This window comes from Saimiri boliviensis, chromosome 3 (assembly GCF_048565385.1).
Source record: "Saimiri boliviensis isolate mSaiBol1 chromosome 3, mSaiBol1.pri, whole genome shotgun sequence".
NCBI lineage: Eukaryota > Metazoa > Chordata > Mammalia > Primates > Cebidae > Saimiri > Saimiri boliviensis.
Window position 1 is genome coordinate 51,384,332 of NC_133451.1, and position 19,259 is coordinate 51,403,590.

The 19,259-nt window shown below is 36.5% G+C and overlaps 1 protein-coding gene across 1 annotated transcript; it reads left to right on the forward strand.

Moving 5' to 3' along the window:
- Positions 1 to 308: 308 nt before the first annotated feature.
- Positions 309 to 18,335, forward strand: EXOC1L (exocyst complex component 1 like). Its single transcript, XM_003933671.3, has 3 exons — positions 309 to 666; positions 11,992 to 12,122; positions 17,932 to 18,335. Exons 1-3 carry the CDS (start codon positions 546 to 548, stop codon positions 18,196 to 18,198), a joined length of 519 nt encoding a protein of 172 aa, XP_003933720.1. The 5' UTR covers positions 309 to 545; the 3' UTR covers positions 18,199 to 18,335.
- The last annotated feature ends 924 nt before the right edge of the window (positions 18,336 to 19,259 follow it).

Genomic DNA, 19,259 nt, shown 5'->3' on the forward strand with positions numbered 1-19,259 from the left:
CAAGCACAGATGCCTTTTCTCTTGCCGATGATAGCGAAGTTCTTAATGGAAGAGGATCCCAATCAATACAGCCAGACAGCTGATTTATATAATGGCATCAAGCTGAAATCGTGGTCTTTGCATAGTGTTGTGAAAGGGGAAAAGACTACCAAGACTGGAATAGCCAGGCCACTCCACAAGTAGACCTGTGAGTATCAGTCGGTGGTCATAAATGTTTCCCCACCAGCAAGCCACAGAAGAGCTCCGGAGAGCAGCCTGCTTGAGGCTGGACGCGGAAGACTGACGGTGGGGCCAGTGAGGCTGCTGTATTTTGGCTGCCGCGGCGGCTGCTGCCACTGGGCAGATACCGCAGTGAGGGGTCTGACCGCGCTGAGTGCTCTCGGGAACCCGGGCTCTGGCTAGGAATGAGAAGTTAAGAGAGGGAGGGCGGGGAGGTGGGCAGGACTCACCAAGGAGCTGCAAACCCAAACGAGAAATCTAGGGAGCAAAAGGAGAGGAAGGAGTGAGCTTGAGCCAAGACATCAGGCCAAGTGGAACTGGAGGAAATGTCATCATTGGTAAAGGAGGACTTGGAGAAGAAACTGTTTAAGCCACTCTCGCAGAATCTGTACGAGTTTATTGAAATAGAGTTCTCCGTCCAGGACAGGTATTACCTCTGTGTGTCAGGTAATCTGTTCTTTCTGTTATCATTTCAAAAAGCAAGTCACCCAAAGATGCTCGGATGATAGAGGGCATTTTTGTGTATTTATTTTCTTATACAGCACGTGTACCTTCTGATTAGAACTTAACTATGCCACGTTTAAGCATTTGGATGCTACAGAATTTTTTTTAAGTGTTAAAAATGAAAGAACAAAACATTGTATTAGAATACTTTGGTTAATTGTGGAGAAATGAAACTGATATGTACTTCTCCTGATTTGATTATTTTGTCTCCAAATGTTTGTTTAATTTATTTGCACGGCATGCAATTTTATTGTGTAAGAGCTCATTTTTTAAACAGCCAACAGAGAGCCCTCGGTATATTTTTTAAAATATTGGAGAATTGAGTTATACAGCACCATTTGCAACCAGTCTGGACAATTGTCATTCTTCCTTTTCATCCTAGGAAAAAGACAAAGCCTTAGATTTTCTTCTGAGGGCTTTAGACTTCCTGGTGGTTTATTTGAAGAGAAAAATTATATTTTAAAACTTCTTTCTCTTGTAGGAAGTGTGTCTACAAAAACAATACCTTAATGGTAGAAACTAGTTCATGAAAATGGAACTTTAAGGATAAGAGGATGTCTTCCAAACTATTTACCTACAAGATTTTTCCTTCATGTTTCTAAAATTCATGAAAATTGTCCAAAGCTAGGAATAGACTTTTGCACTTAATTGTGATTTGCCTAACCCGTGATTTCTGTGTTGAATTTAGACAGGAATGCTCATACCGTTATTGAACATAATATACAGTACTCCCTTTTCTTGGTCCATGCTTTTAAATAGTTTTCAGGGACTCAGGAGAAAAGAACTTGAGAACTTTACGTTCATTGTGGACTTACCTATCTAAGACACACAGCTATTTTCAGAAAACAACTTCTTATAATTCTTTTTCCGATAATTGACTTAGAAGCCTTTTCAAAGGTGTCAAGAGGGAGTGTTGTAAGGGAATTAGAATGTCTTTAAAGAAAGTGCCAAGAATTTTTAAAACTTCTGTCATTTCTAATAAATATAGTAATATTTACCCAATAATAACATTAGTAATATTTCTGTAACACTTTATCTGGCATATTTTGCTATATAACTACAAAGTATGGAGGGTATTCTAGCGACATAAAAAAGTTAATTGGCTCAGAAAAAGGAAAGAAATTAAATATCGAAAAAGTAAATTAAAAATAATTTAAGAAAGAAACTATATTGTATCCTAGCCATAAAATGACTGTATCTTAAAATATTTTTACTTAATATATTAGAGAAGATGCTGATTCTAACATTAAAATATAATGATTTTGTACTTATTGTAATTTCCACTTTATAAAGCTGATTTCCCTTTGTGTAACGTTAGTATACACATATTTTTACAGAAAAACATGAAGAATTAAACAATCACAATAATTTATATATTGAATTTACCAAATACATCTTAGTGTCTCCCTCCAAATTATGTAATTAACTAAACTTGTTCTATCTGACATAAAAATGTCTCCTAGATTTAAATGTTTGGAAATAATTTATTAATTCTGTCACGTAAGATGCAAGGAAAAAGCAAGATCTTCTCAGAGATGAGGAAGAGAAGACAATATTGTGCTATTCTAGATACAAGTTAACTTTGTAAGCCATATCGGTTCACTAACTTTTCGTGACTCTCTTCTATATCAGATCCATCAATTTCAGAGCACTTTCTCCAAATGTAACACTTTTTATGGCAATGAAAAATTCATTTTGCTGGAACAGTAATTTAAAATAAGTCAGCATGTTGCTTGAATAGTCTTATCTTTGACCATGCTTGACTCGGAAAATTTCTATTGGAATGAACCAAACAGATCACATGATTGTTGAGATACGAAACTCTATACTTTGAGTGATGGCCACCTTCAGGGAGTAGAGTCACCTTATGATTTCCTCTTTATACGCTACAATCTAGCAGTTCTAAATTTGTGAGAATCACGAATCCAGTGTAGTCAATTCCATCATGTATTTTTTCAATTAATGAAAATATGTTTAAATATGATTAAGCTTTCTATTTATCTGACAAGAGTCTCTCTTTTGCTTGGATCTCACAGCCAAAGGATTGTGACTTACTGTTAAATCTTGATGTTTACCTGGTTGATGTCAAAATTAGATGTCAAAAACTCAGTTTCCCTTTCTGGTTTGCTAGGATGTACATGGTAGATTTCATAGGACCTCAGCCCACTCCCACCTTAGGGTTCTCATGGTCGTTTCTTCCTGGGACTAGCTTCTCCTTCCTAGAACATTATCACTGAAAGTTAAAAGCAGCATCTTTTTCTGAAGGAGGGAGATCTGTTATGTGATGGCACTAGAAAGGAATAAGTCACATGTGCAGTGATAAGAGTGCACATGAATTAAAGAAATTCTGAAGGACTTGACATAGCATATAAAAGCATTAGCCAAAACCGGATGGAAAGTAACAGGGCATGGTGGAACAGACGTTCACACACTTGGAATCAGGCAAACTGGTGTGAAACCCAGTACTGCTTTGCCAACCACTAGCTATGAAATTTGGGGCAAGATAATTAGCCTCTCTGGCCTCAGTGGTCACATCTCTGAAAGAGAAATAAAAACATTTTTATCTGCCCACAGTGCTCCCCTGTTAAATTCTTACTAGTATAAAACCAAATGTGATACATTATATTCTAAATAAATAAAATTAAATTAAGGTTATTATTCTAAGATATGCAGAAAAAATAATTTACTATTAAAAACATGCTGAAATATATGTGTATATATGTATATACACATATGCATAGTTATAGTAAAAACAAAATAGTAAATATGTGTATATATGTAATATAAAATGAAGATTTGTATATTGTTAATTTAAAATTGTATGTATATTCAGATGTTGATTATTTTTCAGTATTCTCATACCTCTAAAAAAACCTTCCATTCATAGATATTCATCTGAAAATAAATGACATTTGCTAGAATTAAAAAATAATATGCATAAATTGTCTACACATATTGTTTTTTTAAACCAGACCAGAATTTCTCTGTGAACCAAAGAATCTAATAATTTTGTCAAATCATTTACACTAAGAATGTTAACAATAAGGTTGTTAACTAAGAATAAGTTAATGAGAAAAGGAGGGTGCTAAAAACAATTTTAAAGACTTCATTTGGGACCACCGCTGCTACATTGCAAATTCCCAATATCTTAACAACAGAGAGCACAAATTAAAGAATTTCTTTCTTTAAGTCATCATTTCAGGAGATAATAGTATTGTATGGAAGAGATTAGTTTAATTTTTCAGCCGTAAATTGAGAACGAATTATCCTAATACATAGTGTTTTGTAAGAATTAAACATATACTAATGCTTTAAATTTTTTTGTATAACTAAAGATGGTATTAGCAGTAGTAGAATAGCAATTATGCAGGCCAAAATATATCCAACCAGCTATGCATATGTTCTGAACATAAATCCAAACATAGTGTATGTGTATATTCTTTTTTGTTTTTCAAGTTGCAGGTTTACTCAAGGCTTATTTTTTCTGAGATGGAATCTTGCTCTATTGACCAGGCTGCAGTGCAGTTGTGTGATCTCGGCTCACTGCAATCTCCATCTCCTGGGTTCAAGCAATTCTCCTGTCAAGGCTGTTTTGATACATTTGGTCCCTTTCATGACCTGTAATACTTCCTTTAATAAATATGAATAGATTTGGTTCTGCAACAATACAGGAATTTTATGCTCAAAAAGAGAACACACTTGAAGAAATTCTAATTTGATGGTGTTTATTATCATCTATGTTAAAAAGTTATGAAAAGAAATATAGAATTGATTTCCAAGAGACACATTTTATTTAAAAAATACATATATCATAAAATTCACAAAACAGTTACAATCAGAATTGTCAAATGTGGAACAGACCTTGAATATTAAAGTAGATTTTATACTTTAAAATTATTGCTCTTTATCTTCTAAAGGTAAAAAAAAAAAAAAACACTTTATTATTTTTGTTCAAGACTCTCTCTAGAGTGCAGTGGCCTGATCTTGGCTCACTTCAATCTCAACCTCCAGAGCTCAGGTGATTCTCCCACCTCAGCCTCCTAAGTAACTGGGACTACAGTCATGCACCACTATACCTGGCTAATTTTTTAGTCTTTTTTGTAGAGATGAGGTCTCACTCTATTGCCCAGGCTGGTCTTGAACTCCTGGCCTCAAGCTATCCTGCCTTAGCCTCCCAAAGTTCTAGGATTACAGGCATGAGCCACCTCACCAAGCCCTATGGAGGAATTTAAATAAAATATTCTGACTCTCCAAATCAGGATAGTTGTAGGTGAAGGTTACAGTAAGGAAATGGTGACGCTCCCATTTGAGTCCTCTTGTTACCTTGCATTTATTGTGACTTAGTGTTTAGTTCTAAAAGAACCAGTAGCTTGGATTTTAGAGTTGGGATATTATCATTTTCTCTAAAATCAACAGCCCACATAACCATCATCAGTAACTCATGGGACAGATTTTCCCAGTGGCTAATCTATTACCTGGCAGATCTAAATGTGGAAATCAAGATAATCTGCCAATTCTAAACTCTAAGCCATTTGTATCGTTTGTAGAGTGAATAGGAACTTTATTTCAGAGCTTTGAAGGGGAAAAATATTTAACATTTTTCATTATTAGCATGGCATTATTGATGCTGCAAGAAAAGGGATAGTTGTAAGGCATGCCTGCTGAGCGCCAGGCACAAGTCCATTACTACCATTTATATGCTTTATTTCTTCTAATCTTCACAACAACCTCCTGTTTTACAGATGACGTCATCATAAGTCACAAGAAGTTAAGTACCTAGTCCAAGGTCCACAGTTTGTAAATCTAATTCTAAAGCCCAAGGGTTTTTTTTTCTCCCACTTTACCACATTGCTTCTAACCAGTAAGAGTAGATAGATGCTTTTCTTAACACACCTGCCAAGCACTATGGCAAGTCCTTCACATATTTTATCTTATTTGCTACGTCTATGCATGATAAAATTGAAGCATGCAATAGCTAAATAACTTGCCCAAATAATCAGCTGATAAGTGGCTAAAGGAGGCTTTAAATCCGGGTCCATTTGTCCCAAATTATCATGCTATATTACTTTTTGTAGGGACACTGAGAAATGTTGAATTGGAGCTCATAAAACCAAACCTTGCACAAGCCTCATTGGATGTCCCTTTTTTTCTTGGTGCTTCTAGTCCCACAAAATCAGTCTCCTTCTCTTCCATTCTGTCTCCTATTCTGTAAAAACATCAGCAGCTCATGTCCTTACTTGCTCATAGCCAATCTTTTTCACTTTAAAGATACTCAGTGTAGCCCAAAATTCGATTTTTAAAAATATTTCTAGAGAAAAATATTATTTGAAAATTACTGTTTCGGCAGAGCATGGTGGCTCACACTTGTAATCCCAGCACTTTGGGAGGCTGAAGCAGGTGGATCACCTGAGGTCAGGAGTTTGAGACCAGCCTGGCCAACATGAAGAAACCCTATCTCTACTAAAAATACAAAAATTATAGTTGGCTCAGGCCTGTAATCCCAGCACTTTGGGAGGCCGAGGTGGGTGGATCACCTGAGGTCAGGAGTTTGAAACCACCCTGACCAACAAAATGAAACCCCGTCTCTATAAAAAAAAAAAAAAAATAGCAGGTGTCATGCTGGGTGCCTGTAATCCCAGCTACTCAGGAGGCTGAGCCAGGAGAATCACCTGAACCCAGGAGGCAGAGGTTACAGTACGCCAAGATCGTGCCATTGCACTCCAGCCTGGGGGACAAGAGTGAAACTCCATCTCAAAATAAATAAATAAATAAATGCTCTTTTGATGAAAGCAATGATAGTCTTCTCAGTGACCCAAGACAGCACCATATATGAGGAAACATTTCACTGATGCTGTTTTTCTTCAATATCTCATAGTGACTTCTCTCTACTATTTAACTTAAATGATGAAAACAATTGCATAACACTAGGTTGTAAAATAAGAGTTATTTACTTAAAGCATTCTGTGCAACTTACTTGTGAGCTATTGTTTTCTTTTATTCTGCCAAATTATATTGGATCAATTGGGCAATGTTCTTTCCATTTAGCCTCATGAATAATAGTGACAATATTACCATGGTAACAGAGGCATTTATTAATGACAAAGTTTATTTTAAAATTAAAAGTGAAAATAAATGATTGGCATGAAGTTAAAATTATAATTCTGAATATGCTGACTAAAATATTAAAACTAGAGCAGGTTAACTCTGAAATTTCCTGAGTCTGTAGATATTATTCACTAAATCATAATTCGATAATGGAAACTCTGATGTTACTGAAAACAACTCTCTAACATTTTGATTATGTAAACACATTTCTGTTTTAAGACAAGGTGATAGGTTTCCACTTTGCCACTGCATTAATGTGAATACGGCCATTTAATTTTAGCTGGCAGCAAAGCTCAAGCTTGGAAATTAGGGATTGGGTTGACTCCAGGCTGAGTAGACTTCTTTGGCTTGTGGCTAAAGACAATTCTTGGAGCCTCCTTAGCTACAAAGGAAGCTGTTTAGTCAAAAGATTAACTTTTAAAGAATGCTTTTTTATTTTCTTAGTTTGGTGTTAATGGGACAGAGACCATTTCACCTTCTTCACATCTCTTCTCTTTGTTCCCCACCTCCAACCCATCCTTTGTGGAAGATCCCAAAAGAAGTTTCTGAAACTTGAAAGCTCAGCCTGTCCATTCACTTTAAATCTTCAGTGCCAACTTCTCTCTCTTACACAGAGAAAAGCATGGCTTTCAGAATAACCTTTGATCTTCTCAGCCTGGTATTTTAGGCCCCTCAGGAACTAGCTTACCTAACTTGTTCCCTGCCATCTGTCCACCGTCACACCTCATGCCACCAATACCAAATGCTTTTAATGATTTAAAAGTATCAAGTATTTCATGCCTTTGTGTAAATCCTTTTCTAGAACGACCTCTACCACATCTTCATTCTGCTAACCTCTACTGCCCCTCACAATTTAGGTTACCTCTCTCAGGAAGCTCTCCTGGACCCCTACTTCAATGAAGACACCCCTCCTCCACATTTCTCACTTACTTTGTCTATTTCTTATTCGCAGAACTGTGAGCACAGGTTTTCTTTCTGAAGACCCCACTCCCTACAATCTTAGCAACAGCAGGAATGATGCATTATGAAAATTAATGTTTTCAATTCCTAACACAGTGCTTGGTATAAAAAGGGCACTCAAATATTTATTAACTTCATGAGATGAATAAGTGGCCTACAAATGGTCATAACATGGGTATCATAATATATAGGTGAAGCAGTGGAATTTGTTCCGTGAAAATTACATTTTCACAGAGCATCCAGTTCTTTCTCCCTACCTCCCCAACCCCATTCTCTCCCACCCGCTAAGCAGCAGGTGAGACAGCTAGCTGGAGTGAGAACATAGACCTTTGGTTCTGAGGTAGAGCTCCTTTCTGGGCATACAACTCCCTGCTGGTGGAGGAGAGTGTCTCCAAGATCTCGTCCTCAGTAAGCATGACGGATTCAAGGGCATCTTCACTTCGCCGCCTCTGCCTAACAGCTTCACTTTTAATCCTTTCATCTTTCCAAGGCTAATATCTGCACCAGTGCAGATGGATGGAACCTCTTTAGTGCTAGAGAAGGATAGATGGGCAGAAGCCCATCAACCTTGGCACAATGTCAGAGAGATCACAGACTCTAAACTAGCTCATTGAGCCCAAGGTAAGATCTTCTACTTGAGGTCCTCTCCAGACGGTGTGCCTTAGTCACTCCCTCTACCTCCAAACTGTGTAATCCCTCCTCTTTCAAACTCCTGGAATATGTGATCTCAATCATAGCCTTTAGTCTTCCTTCCTATTACTTTTGTAACTCCTACCTAACCTTGAGGCTGGCAAACAGTGTGCGCTCAAAGTGTTGGTGTATGAAGGAGTCCTCTGCAGGTTGTCTTCGGCCCTCACCGTTCTAGAGAAACTGCCCTCATGGAGGAAATTCATGATCTTCGTCCAAGTCAGATTCAGTGCTAGAGCTGAACTCTACCTTACCTAATAAAGGGACTTCATGGGATTGTCTCCAAACCTTTGAACTTCACCAACCTCTTGATTCCCATAGCATTATGCAGCTGGTCCCGTCTCTCAGACCCCTTCTCAGACCTCTTTCCTGGCATCGATTTTTCTTCTCACTTTCTCTCACCTCTTTCCTCTGTAATTTTCTCTACAAATTTGGCTTGGGGCCCAGCATGGTGACTCTCACCTGTAATTCCAGCACTTTGAGAGGCCGAGACAGGAGCATAGCTTGAGGCCACTATCACTATCACTGACCAATACAGTGAGACCCTGTCTCTACAAAAAAGATAAAAAATTAGCTAGGCGTTGTAGTGCATTTCTGTAGTCCCAGTTACTGAGGAGAGGCCGGGGTGTAAGTATGCTTGATCCCAGGAGGTTGAGGCTGCAGTGAGCTGTGATCAAACCACCATACTCCAGCTTAGGTAACAGAATGAGACGCTTTCTCAAAACGAAAAACAAAACAAAACAAAAAAACTGGTCTTGGAAAACCTTTCTACACAAAAGACCCAAGTCTGTATCTCCATTCCTAAACTATAAACTTGCATCTCATTCTCTTTTGAGATAATTTGTGGATACTTCATCTGTGTGTCAAAAACAAAACTCATTTTTGCACCCAACCAACTGATTCTCTATGCTTTCCTATTTGGGTTTGTATCCAGTGTTTGGTTTTCGTTCGATGTTATGTCCACCCAGTGTTATCAACGCCTTATTTAAAATCTTACTTGAATTTTCCACTTCTATATCCATTACCCACATCCCATGTCCAGGTTACTACAACAGCCTCTTAAAATAAACAAAATAAAACATTTTACCAGTTACTGTAAACCAGACACTATCCTAAGTTCTTTATTTTGTCTACCTTAGTTTTTATACCCTATGAACTTGTATCATTCTGATGTCTGTTTTGCAGCATAAGAAAACTGATGTTTAATCTCTTTAGAGATTAAATCATTTGCTCACACCACACTGTTAAGAGGTGGTGTTGTGATTTAACTCCAGAACGTCTAGTGCCAGAACTCACTAAGCTGCCCTGCATTTTCCAGGCTCCTCCAGTTCCTTTCATTTCTTCTCCCATGTATCTTATACATCACTGCTGCCAGAAAAATTCTCCTTTAATAGGGCACCATTTTATTAGTCTTTTGCTACAGAAGGAGGGAGACTTAACGAACAGGTATTGCTGTATGAGCTTTCACTGAACACCTGACACAGTGCCTTCTGAGATTTGTCAGACTGCTCCGACTTCCTTCTTCAAGGACTAAGCTCCATCATCAACTCTCAGTTCAACTGGTTGCCTTGATTTCAGCATCACTGGCACCTTCATGTGATGGATACTCCCTTTGCTAGACCCAATTCTAGAGCCCTTACTATAATATCCAGGTCAGCCTCACATCACTCCATCCAGAAAAGAGGATTCAGACACAGGTCCAAAGTGGTTTCTGTCAAATTTCAAATCCAGAGTCTTTCAAAACATTTTCACAACCTTCTGCACCTAGTGAATCCTATTGCCCACAAATCTTCACACCAACCAACTCATGCAGTCCACTTTCTTTTATTCTACCTGGTGATGTTAACTTCTATTGCTGATGCATTGCCACATGCTGTCCTTCACCTAGAAATGTCTGCAGTATGACCCCTGTCTTTTCAAAATTTAATGCCCCAACTCAAATTCTATTTCATTTGTAATTCCTTCCTTAATTACTCCAATCCTTTCCCTCCTCAGAACTCCTATTGAACATGTAGTCTGCTCCACATTACTTATCTTTCGCTATGATTATACTGTGATATATTGTTTCATTCTCTGTAGAGAGCTAGGAGAGCATGTCAAAGTGATGCTTTTCAGAACTAAGAGAGTCTTCCCCTTACCAAGAAAAAATTCCAGAGCTACTCTTAGAAGACAGAACCAGCTTGCAACTCTCTAAGTGACATTATTCATCTTGAAGGGAAATCTGAGGCATTCGATCTCCACCTGCTACCTCTATATAATATTGCTATTGTATGTGACATGTGTGTTAGTCTTGTCTCCACAATGAAACCATAAATTTTTAGAGGGCATGATTGGGCACAGTGGCTCATGCCTGCAATTCCAGCACCTTGGGAGGCCAAGGCGGGCAGATCACCTGAGGTCAGGAGTTCAAGACCAGCCTAGCCAACATGGTGAAACTAAAAATACAAAAAATTAGCTAGGCATGGTGGCAGACACATGTAATCCCAGCTACTCAGGAGGCTGAGGCAGTAGAATTGCTTGAACCCAGAAGGTGGAGGTTGCAGTGAGCTGAGATGGCACCATTGCACTTTGGCCTGGGCAACAAGAACAAAACTCCATCTCAAAAAAAATTTTTTTTTTTAATGAGCAGTGAGTGACCCTGTCTTTTACTAATATCCCCTGTGGCATGTATTATGGTTCTATCATGCAAGTAGCAAATACTCAGTAAATACTCCTTTATTATAATAACTCATTGATAATTTTCAACTTAAGAGCGCTCTGCTCAAATATTGATTCTTCTGATGTGTGTATATGAGACCAAAAACAAATGATTTTAAGACAAAAACAGAATTTCCCTGATTTTGTTCACACAAAAGAAGCAAAAATTTTCCCATATCTTTCAAAGTATAGTACAAAAACCTTTTGTGCAAGTGGCATATTTTGAATACTAGAATTTGAGAGACATGCTTGAGAGGATTACAATCTCAAGCAGGTTAACAATAACTGCGATTCTACCTTGTAAGTCTCAGAGTGAGTTTAAAGGCAAGTCAGTGTCCACAGTTACTGCAGTATTTGCTCGGTCACTCACTCTTCAACACTGTGTTGCTGTAAAGTAGTACTGTTTACTTCCATGACCTCACTTTCTTATATTGCCATAAATTAAAATTCCAACGTGTTCTGATAAACACTTGGCACTGACTGTATGCTAAAGCTAAGCCTCTTATTTCCTGCCCCAAGATGAACCCTATTCTCTACCACAATGCTCTGAACGCAAAGCACATAGCTCAATGTTCTAACAGACACTACTGTGGCAGTATGTAACCACAATTGTAGCAAAAATAAAGTTAATACATTGAGCAAATTTGGGGGCATATTGTGAAGATTTGGATACATCAGGGCTTACAATTGAGGTACAGCTACAATGTGGGTTCAAGGTCATTTTATCAAAAGGGGATATATAAACACCAAAAAGTATGACTTGAATAATTTATTAGCTTCTAAGAATTTATGTAAACTAAGTATTTTTCTGTCCTACAGTGACCAAAAAGGAAGAAGTAAAAATAATCATGGTGAAACACTACAGAATAGGTTTAGATGAAAAATATGAAGTAACAAAAAAGTGGTCTTTGAACGATCTGCAGATGATTGATGGAAAAGAAGCAGATACTGTAAGTGTTACATTTTATTAGGAGAGGTGGAATCAATATGCTGGAGATCTTTATGTTCAATATCCTGCTTCATATACTCTTGGCATGTACTAAGTGTTAAGATGACAGTATATTGTTCTTAAGTAGCATGGTTTAATCTACTGGGATGATGTACCTTTTTTGGGGGTCTGTTTTTATGAGTTTCAAGTGGAATTTTGTCATTAAATTTAAAAGCATCTTTCCCAAGGGCCTCTTAACTGGTTAAACACAATCTACCAGTCAATCCTGAAACTTTATATGCCATTTTTCCAAATATATGATGCTTCTACCACCACTTTCTTCCCACCACAATTTCCTTTATAAATTTAGGGGATTTCTTCACTCATCTTCAAATTTTACCGTCAGCAAGCCTACTTCATCCTCTAGAAGGATAGAAATCCTGTAATCTTGGAGTTGAAACGGGAGAAAGGGTAGATACTACAATCTCCTCACGTGACCCCTGACAGGTGATTTTCACAGTCTGTTCTTGAACTCTGCTGTTGATGGACAGCCCTTCCCCCTTCGACTTTCTACATCCACAATGCTTAAGTACTGACTCCTGAAGCTTCAAATGCCCAATTAACTTTCACTGTTACCCAGCTTTCCCATTGAGTAAAGTCCTATTGACTCTCCATCTTTATACACTCATTATAGCATGGATAGAAATATATTATAACCATAATCCTACAAACTGCAATTGTTGGATTACTCTGTATTTCTGCTAGATGAAAAGCTCCTTAAAAATTAGGACCATTGTTTTCATCCTTTATCATAGCCTGATAGATGATAAGCCCTCAGTAAGTCTTTGTAGTCTTATTGTTGAATGAATTAGAACTTTAAGTTCATTTTTTCATAATCTTAATAAATGCCATATTCTTCATTTGACCTATTGTTCCAACTTTTAAAATCTTCTAATATCTTTATTTTTTAATATCACTATAGTATGATTCAGATTTAATGAGCACAACACTTAGGACTTTATCCAAGTCAATAGTAAAATTGATGAGGCAGGCAGGGGGGAATTATTAATGGTTACCATTACTACTGCTAGTAGTACTGCTATTTGCTACCATCCAATATTCAGTAAACTGTCATGAGGTGCCAGGAATCAAACTAAGCTCCTTTCATATATATTTTTGCATAATCATCATAAAACCTCATGAATTCGATTCTGTTATTCCATTTTACAAATGAAGAAAATGAGACTTAAAGAGATTGACTTGCCCAAGGTGATACAGCTATTAAGTGGTAGAGCTAGGCTTTACCCAGAAATCTATTATTTTGCCTCCTTTGGATTGATTGTTGAAAACCTCTACAAATTCATATATTAATTTATTCTTTCATTAATTTATTGAGATTTTATTGTACACTAGGCCCTGCTAGCCTCTGAGGATAGAGAATTAGCCAAAAGCACTTAATTCTGCCTTATTTACTCATCTAATCTGAATATCTAAAAGTTGTCATTTACTGAAATCAACATATACTATCTGCTATTACCTTGACTTATCTCCTTAAAATCCTTTTCTTAAAATTTGGTGTGTTTGACATGATTTCTTGGCAAAAGAATGCTGGGTTTCATTGCTGTTTCCTGAATATTCATGTAACAATTTTCTGGCAATATGTTCTACTTAAATGTTTGATACTTATAAAATGCTTAAATATATTATTATATATTCATATGACAGAATATTATACAGCCATTATAAAATATGTTTCCAAAAGAATATCTCAGAACACAATTGTTCAGCCACTTAATAAGTTTGCTAAAAATCAGCTGAATATAAAACTTAGATTCTAAGATATTATGTCAATTTTACATATTTGGTCTATCATGTTATTGAAATATGAATCAATGTTTTTACAAAATATACGGGCCGGGCATGGTGGCTCACGCCTGTAATCCCAGCACTTTGGGAGGCCGAGGCGGGCGGATCACAAGGTCAAGAGATCAAGACCATCCTGGTCAAAATAGTGAAACCCCGTCTCTACTAAAAATACAAAAAATTAGCTGGGCATGGTGGTGCGTGCCTGTAATCCTAGCTACTCGGGAGGCTGAGGCAAGAGAATTGCCTGAACCCAGGAGGCGGAGGTTGCGGTGAGCCGAGATTGCGCCATTGCACTCCAGCCTGGGTAACAAGAGCGAAACTCTGTCTCAAAAAAAAAAAAAACAAAACATATATATGTGTGTGTATATACATGTATATGTACAATAATATAAGTATATATATGTGTGTGTACATGAATATGTACAACAAACCAGTACTTTAATACGTTATCTCTGTGATAAATTACATATTTTTCAATTATTATTTTCTCCTTTATATTTTTCTACACTTGCCAAATTTTTATAATACTGCATTTAATTTGATCAGAAGTGCATGTCAAGTTCACTATCTGTAGCTTCAGAAACTGTCCCCCCCAATTAACTAGCCTCACCAATCTTTGGCCTATTTTTCTTGCCCTTTTTCTCCAGCTCAACTATTACCAATGTTATCATTGGTTTTTACAAGTTTGCTCAATGCCCAGGAATGTATTTACCAGGACTGTCAATTTAGACTCATTTCAAAGCAACTAACCACGCTCTATATTTTCCTCACTTTTCCTGGCCTTTAATTCCATCCCAACATTGTTTATTCTTCCCTCTCTAATTTGAAGATTTTTATCTTTCATAGTGAACAAGATATAAAAGAAAAGTTGAGTATTTCTGGTTTTCTCTTTAGGACCTAAAATATGAAAATTGCAAGAAGAAAAATATAATATCCAAAGAGTAATTCTTTGCAAGATTTATTTTCTATGGATGAAGTAAAAATATCCTGACCGTTCTGGGAATTTCTACTTCTCTTTTTTGGAATCAAATCCTTGGGAGTCAGCATTTATTACATTTTCCTCAATATTATACGGTATTAAAGAGAGCAATTTTGAGCCAAAAAGTTGTCAACTTAAAAAATGAAATGGAATTGAAATTGAAGTCAATTTATAAAACAGAAATCAAAATGACTGGGCATTTGGAGACTGACTGGTGCAACAGGAGACAGGATGATGTAGCAAAAATTGGGCTTGTGCTGATTGAGATCTTGGGTTTTGTCCTGGCTCTGCCAATAACTAAATGTGTGACCTGAGCTTCACATCTCTGGAAACTACTGCGTTATCCCAGCTAAAAACAGGAGATCCCTTTTAGTTCTAGTATTCTATCAAAAGAGAGAGAGACAGAGACTGGCAGACTTGTATGCTATGTGCATGTATACTCAGGCTTCAATTATTAGGCTAAAGGAAAATATTACTCTTCTGCACGTATTTCAAAGTCATGAGGGGTATTTTTCTACCTGATGAGGAGCAAATGTTTGTAACAGAAAACTCCCTAAGGAGCATGACTGGTATCTGGTGATACAATGGATGTGATTTCCCTTTATGGAGATTCTTGGCAGAATTTTCTTTCGAGCTGTAGTTATGAGCACCAGAAAAAAAAATTGTGACTGTGACTATAAAAGTGCTGCACTTAAAATCACACACCACCTTTATACATTCTTTTTTAAAGCATGATTATGGTTTTTCCATTTTTATTTTATTTTTTTTTATTTTAATAGGTTTTTGAGAAACAGGTGATGTCTGACTACATGAATAAGTGTTTTAGTGGTGATTTCTGAGATTTTGATGCACTCATCACCCAAGCAGTGTAATTGTACCCCATGTGTAGTCTTTTATCCCTCACTGCCCCCCTACCCTTTCCCTGAGTCCCCAAAGTCCATTGTGTCATTCTTATGCTTTTGCATCCTCATAACTTAGCTCCCATTTATGAGTGAGAGCATACTATGTTTGGTTTTCTATTCCTGAGTTACTTCTCTTAGACCAGTGGTCTCCAATTCTATCCAGGTTGCTATAAATGACATTATTTCATTCCTTTTTATGGCTGAATAGTATTCCATGACATGCATGTATACCACTATTTTTTATCGACTCATTGATTGATGGGCATTTGGGCTGGTTCCATATTTTTACAATTGCAAATTGTGCCGCTATAAACATGCATGTGTAAGTATCTTTTTTATATAATGATTTCTTTCCTTCTAGATAGAAACCTAGGAGTGGGATTGCTGGATCAAATGGTAGTTCTGCTTTTAGTTCTTTAGGGATTCTCCCCCTTCTTTTCCATAGTGGCTGTACTAGTTTACATTCCCACCAGCAGTGTGAAAGTGTTCCATTTTTATAACATCCATGACAACATCTATTATTTTTTTATTTTTTGGTTACACCATTCTTGCAGGAGTAAGGTGGTACTGTGTTGTGGTTTGATTTGCATTTCCCTGATCATTAGTGATATTGAGCATGTTTTCATGTTTGTTGGCCATTTGTATACCTATTTTGAGAATTGCCGATTCATGTCCTTAGCCCACTTTTTGATGGGATTTTTTTTTTTCTTGCTGATTTGTTCCTTGTAGATTCTGGATATTAGTCCTTTGTTGGACGTATACATTGCAAAGATTTTCTCCTACTCTGTGGGTTGTCTGTTTGCTCTCCTGATTATTTCTTTTGCTGTGCAAGAGTAAAAGCATGATTATGTTTTGTTTTTAACTTTTTCAAATGGTAGTATCACAATCTTTAGGAACTATCATTTATTAAGGTCCACACTCATTTATGTGATTATTCTCATGTAATTTTCACAGAAGCACTATCTAAAATAAGGAGAAAAATAAGAATCAGATCAGATAAGCACTTTGCATGTGGTTACATCAGAGAATCAAAATGATTGTCTAACTTTAAAACACGTGCTCTATTTCTGACCTCCTGTAACAATTTTCCTATTTAAAAAAGAAATTGCAGATATAGAAGTTGCTTGTGTATGATGTTACATACTACATGCTGATGAATTATTAATACTCCTGTTTGGTTTAGTCCATTCCTGCCTATTTGTTATTTAGGGCAATGTTTGCCTCCACTTCTCCTTTCTTAGGACTACTTCGGGTCAGTTCAACACACATTGGTTGAGAAATTAGTAGTCGTCATGCGTAAGTACTAAGAACATGACGATAAATAGTGCAAAATCTCAGCCCTAAAAGAGAATAAGGAGTTAGGCAGATAATGAATGTAAAAGCATTTTGTAAATTTCATAAATGCAAGGCATCGTTGTTACTGCTATTAACAGTAGCAATTATTATTTTAATATGTAGGACCTAGATCAGATTTGGTTTTCATTTTTCTTGAAACATTTCCACTAGAGATAGAGCAAGAGCCTAGAGGGAGTCTTTAGTAATTTGTCAGTATCAGTCAAATGATTTGATAGTCCTTACTATTACCTTCAAAAGTAATTCCTTGCTATAAACTTCAAAGACAGCAAATTGGTGACCTGTAGCATGTCAATGGCTGGCTATTGTGTGTTTCTTCCTTCTACCTTCAAAATAGCACAAAGAACCAGCCTCCTACTAAAAAGGGAGATAAACCTTTTCTGTTTTCCAGAAGTCTGTGAGTTTATTTTCTGCTTTATTTGTTTATTCCCTACTCATCCTCTTCAATTCATTACATTGGAAAGACTTACTAATGGCACAGTCTGAGGCACATTTAATTTGTATAATTGAAAAAACAGAGATGTTTCAAAAATAACCTTTCTTGCTGTTGATTTTTACAAGCAATTACTTTGAAGCAGGTAGCTTTGGAAAGCCTATTTGTGGATTTTAGAAATATATTTGATACTGATACTTTGCAATCAATAAACATATCCAAGAGAGTATGAGAGAATCCAGGAGACCTAGCTACTTTCTTGGCTACAAACTAAATCATGTATCTCATTCTCTTCCAGGACAATCCATTTTTTGATCTGCATTTCAAGAAAGTGTACCGTTTGGAAGCATATAGCTGTGCTTCTAAATATGCCTTTGCTCGAACTGTAAATAAGCTGAATCATGCATATCTTAAGAAGGACTTACAGATCGTGAACTTTGATTCTACATACATTAATGATGATTCCATTTGGTCCTCCAACAATAAGGATTGTTTGGTCCTTATGAGAATATGCTTTTATGCTTTCAATCTTGTGTGCTTGTCCCTATGTCCCTTGCCACTCTGAAGCTGTGTACCACGCTCCTATAGCAGTGACCTATGAAAATGATTTCCCAAGTAAATATGATTGTCATAATTCTGTTTTTCCTTCATCAGTGATTATTGTAATTTGTATAAAGATAAAGTAATGCTTTGTGAATTGCAGTGAAATGTGTTTTAATGTAATCATTCAACATTCAAGATTCTTGCCAATGTGATCCTTGGTAACTTTGGGAGGAGCTGGGTGGTTTTGACAAAATGAATATTCTCCTGAAGAGTGTCAAGAAAAACCATAAGAAACCCAAGTATGTAGAAAAACACCTGTGTTCATGGATAATAAGACTTAATGTCATCAAGATGTCAAACTACCAAAAGTGATCTGCAGATTCAATGCAATTCCTATCAAATTTCCAACAGCCTTTGCTGCAGAAATGAAAAAGTTGATCCTCAAAATTCATATGGAATTTCAAGGGGCCCCAAGTAGCTTAAGAATCTTGAAAAAGAAGTATAAAGTTGGAGAACTCACACTTCTTGATTTCAAAACTTATTATAAAGCTATAGTAATCAAGACACTGTGACACCTATATAAGGACAAACCTATAAACCAATGGAATAGGACTTTACATTTGGCAATGGGTTTTTGTGACATCAAAAGCATGAAAAAAAATTGGACTTCATTAAAATTAAAATCTTTTTGCATCTAAGGACATTATCAAAAAGTGAAAAACCTACAAAATGGGAGAAAATATTTACAAATTATGTATTGATAAAGGTTTAATATCCATAAACACATTCTGCAACTCAATAACAAAAAGACAAGCAACCAAATTTAAAAATGAGCAAAGTACTTGAATAAACACTTCTAGAAAGAAGATATACAAATGGCCAATAAGCACAGGAAAAAATGTTTAATATCATCAACAAGATATCAAGAGAAAAATGCAAATACAAAACTGCAAAGAGATATCACTCATCTCATGCCACTGACACTACCACTTAGATATCACCAAGGATGATTATTGTTTTAAAAATGGCAGGAGTGGGAGGTAATAAGTGTTGGCAAGGATGTGGAAAATTGGAACCATCATA